This window comes from Nansenia antarctica, assembly GCF_963989245.1.
Source record: "Nansenia antarctica genome assembly, chromosome: 8".
In the NCBI taxonomy this organism is placed as follows: domain Eukaryota; kingdom Metazoa; phylum Chordata; class Actinopteri; order Argentiniformes; family Microstomatidae; genus Nansenia; species Nansenia antarctica.
Genome location: NC_137678.1, coordinates 50,497,579 through 50,500,078, shown reverse-complemented (window position 1 = coordinate 50,500,078; position 2,500 = coordinate 50,497,579). Strand labels below are relative to the sequence as shown.

At 47.3% G+C, this 2,500-nt stretch overlaps 1 protein-coding gene across 1 annotated transcript in view; it reads left to right on the top strand.

Moving 5' to 3' along the window:
* magi2a (membrane associated guanylate kinase, WW and PDZ domain containing 2a) overlaps positions 1–2,500 on the top strand; it is a gene marked incomplete at both ends in the record, with an annotated part of 222,049 nt that overhangs the window by 215,196 nt on the left and 4,353 nt on the right. Inside the window, 1 exon segment of the mRNA XM_080537764.1 lies at positions 1,260–1,398. Within this exon segment, the coding sequence (XP_080393890.1) occupies positions 1,260–1,398 (139 nt within the window).

Here is a 2,500-nt window from a genome sequence, read left to right as displayed (position 1 = left end):
CTCAGTGACAGGCGACCCTGTGTTCAGCCCTGTACCGTGGTAAACGGGCAGGAGAAGGACATTTACATCGGTATTCAGGAGGGTCTCTTTAGGTCATGTTCTCACATGAAAGTCCAAATCGAGACCCGGAGCAAGTGGATGAGTTCGCAACATTGTTGCATAAATTACTTCTCTGATTTGCGTTCTCACAGCCCTTCATGTAAACGAAATAACGTACGCAATCGAAGCAACAGACGTGATAGTTGATTGGTCTAGAAAAATAGAAAATTGCCCGTTCGTCCCTCTCTTATCCAGATCAACACGCCTGCGCTGTTGTTTTCCTATGGACTGCCTTGGGCAGCGTTCTCACCAAAAGTGAAGCGAAGCAAAGTGATGGATGTGTCGTTTGTAACCGGAGCGAAACCACCCTTTTTTCAAGCGGAGCATCCGACGGGTATTTGCTGCGGGAGCAACTTCGAATGCGCGTTCTCACAGCTCCAAACAACGCAGAGCAAAGCAAACTTTATCCTAAACTCCGTTTCAAGTGAAGCAAATGTTCTAGTGAGAACACACCCATACATCGGTATTCAGGAGGGTCTCTTTAGTCTCAGGCCTCCCTGTGGGGTGGAAGTGCCTCCCATAATTCCATCCGAATGACATGAAATTGCTGCCGAAATTAATTACACCCGACGCCCATTCAGGAGCGGTAATGCTGATTAGTGCTTACAGTAACGGATAGAAGCTGAATGAGTTATAGATCCGTATTGATCCTGATGAATTGCCCCTCCACAATGAACGAGCCTTAGAATTAGTTCATTAATAATAAGGTAATTTGTGTGTGGCACATCTCAAAAGCTGCCGAGAAGTAATTGCCTCAGTCTCTCTGTGGTGTGCAGCAGGTGCAGTTTGTGCATTTGGGATTTGGTTGTTCAGGCGTTTACCACACACGCTCAGTGTGTTCTCCACTGGGAATAGATGCAGCATGTGTAAACAAATAGACACACACACACACACACACACACACACACATAACCACACACACATAACCACATTAACACACACACACACACACACACACACACACACACACACACACACTCACACACACACACAAACACACACACACACACATTACCACACACAAACACACACACATAAACCACACACACATACATTACCACACACACACACATAAACCACACACACACACACACACATACTGTACATTACCACACACACACACCTAACCCACAGCGTGTGTCCCCTCTCCCCCCCCCCAGGTTGGAGACCAGATCATCGAGATCAACGGGGAGACGACCAGGGACATGACTCACGCCCGCGCCATCGAGCTGATCAAGTCCGGAGGGCGACGGGTCCGTCTGCTCCTGAAGAGGGGTACAGGGCAGGTCCCCGAGTATGGTGGGTGTCATCTGAATCCACCTAACCCCTCCCCCCCCCCACACACACACACACTCTCTTTTCTCACTCAAATCACCACAACTCACTTAAATCAGTAACACTAATCTCTTAATGACCCTTTACAGTAGAGTCAGAGGCTCTGTCACGTCATGTGACATCCTGATCGAACTTCCAGTCTTTCCCTCTTGTAGACAGTGCTTATTTACCATATCTCTGGCATGGCTCTCTCTCTAAATGTTGTTATATCTTCATAATAACGCTCTTTCTCTAGAATTAATATCGATTCAACATTTCACACTCTTTTTAATAAACTGTTTCTCTGTGACTAACAGTAGTGTAAGTATCCATTGCCTCTGATCTAACCCTAATGACTGGTCTAGGATGTTACCTCCCCTCCTTTAGGAATGGTACCTTCCAGTCTCTCCATGTGCATGAAAAGTGACAAGCATGGCTCCCCCTATTTCTTCCTAATGGGCCACTCTAAAGACACGGTTTGTGAAGATCCGCATGCGTTTCTATACCACTCTAATTCTACATGTGTTCTGGGCTGGGTTGTGGGGTGTGGTGTGGTGTGGTGTGGTGTGGTGTGGTGTGGTGTGGTGTGGTGTGGTTTGGTTTGGTGTGTGTCGTAGTTTTGTGTGCGTGTGTGTGTGTGTGTGTGCCGTGCGGCGAAGCTGTGACTGTCTGGTCAGAACACACCGGCTCCCTTCCTTCCAATCCGATCGCCGTGACATCACAACACCCGTGACATCACAACACCCGTGACATCACAACACCCGTGACATCACAACACCCGACACGGAACCCGTGACACACAATCGGACGTTCCTCCCGGTAGAGAGGTGGACCTGACGTTGACAGTCACTTACAGACACACACGCAATATAAATCGACTTAACACTTAATCAGCCATGAGGGGTCATTTGTCCCCTGTGAGTAAAAAAAAAAAGTTCCATCTTTGCACTTCTACTAGATATGTGCGTCCTACCACCCAGTAGCCTTACATTTCCAAAATCACCTCAGGATAAGCTAATATAAAGCTATTTTGCCGTTTTTCTGTGTAGAAAGCAGGCTAATTAATTTACAAGTGGCCAACTAGTGG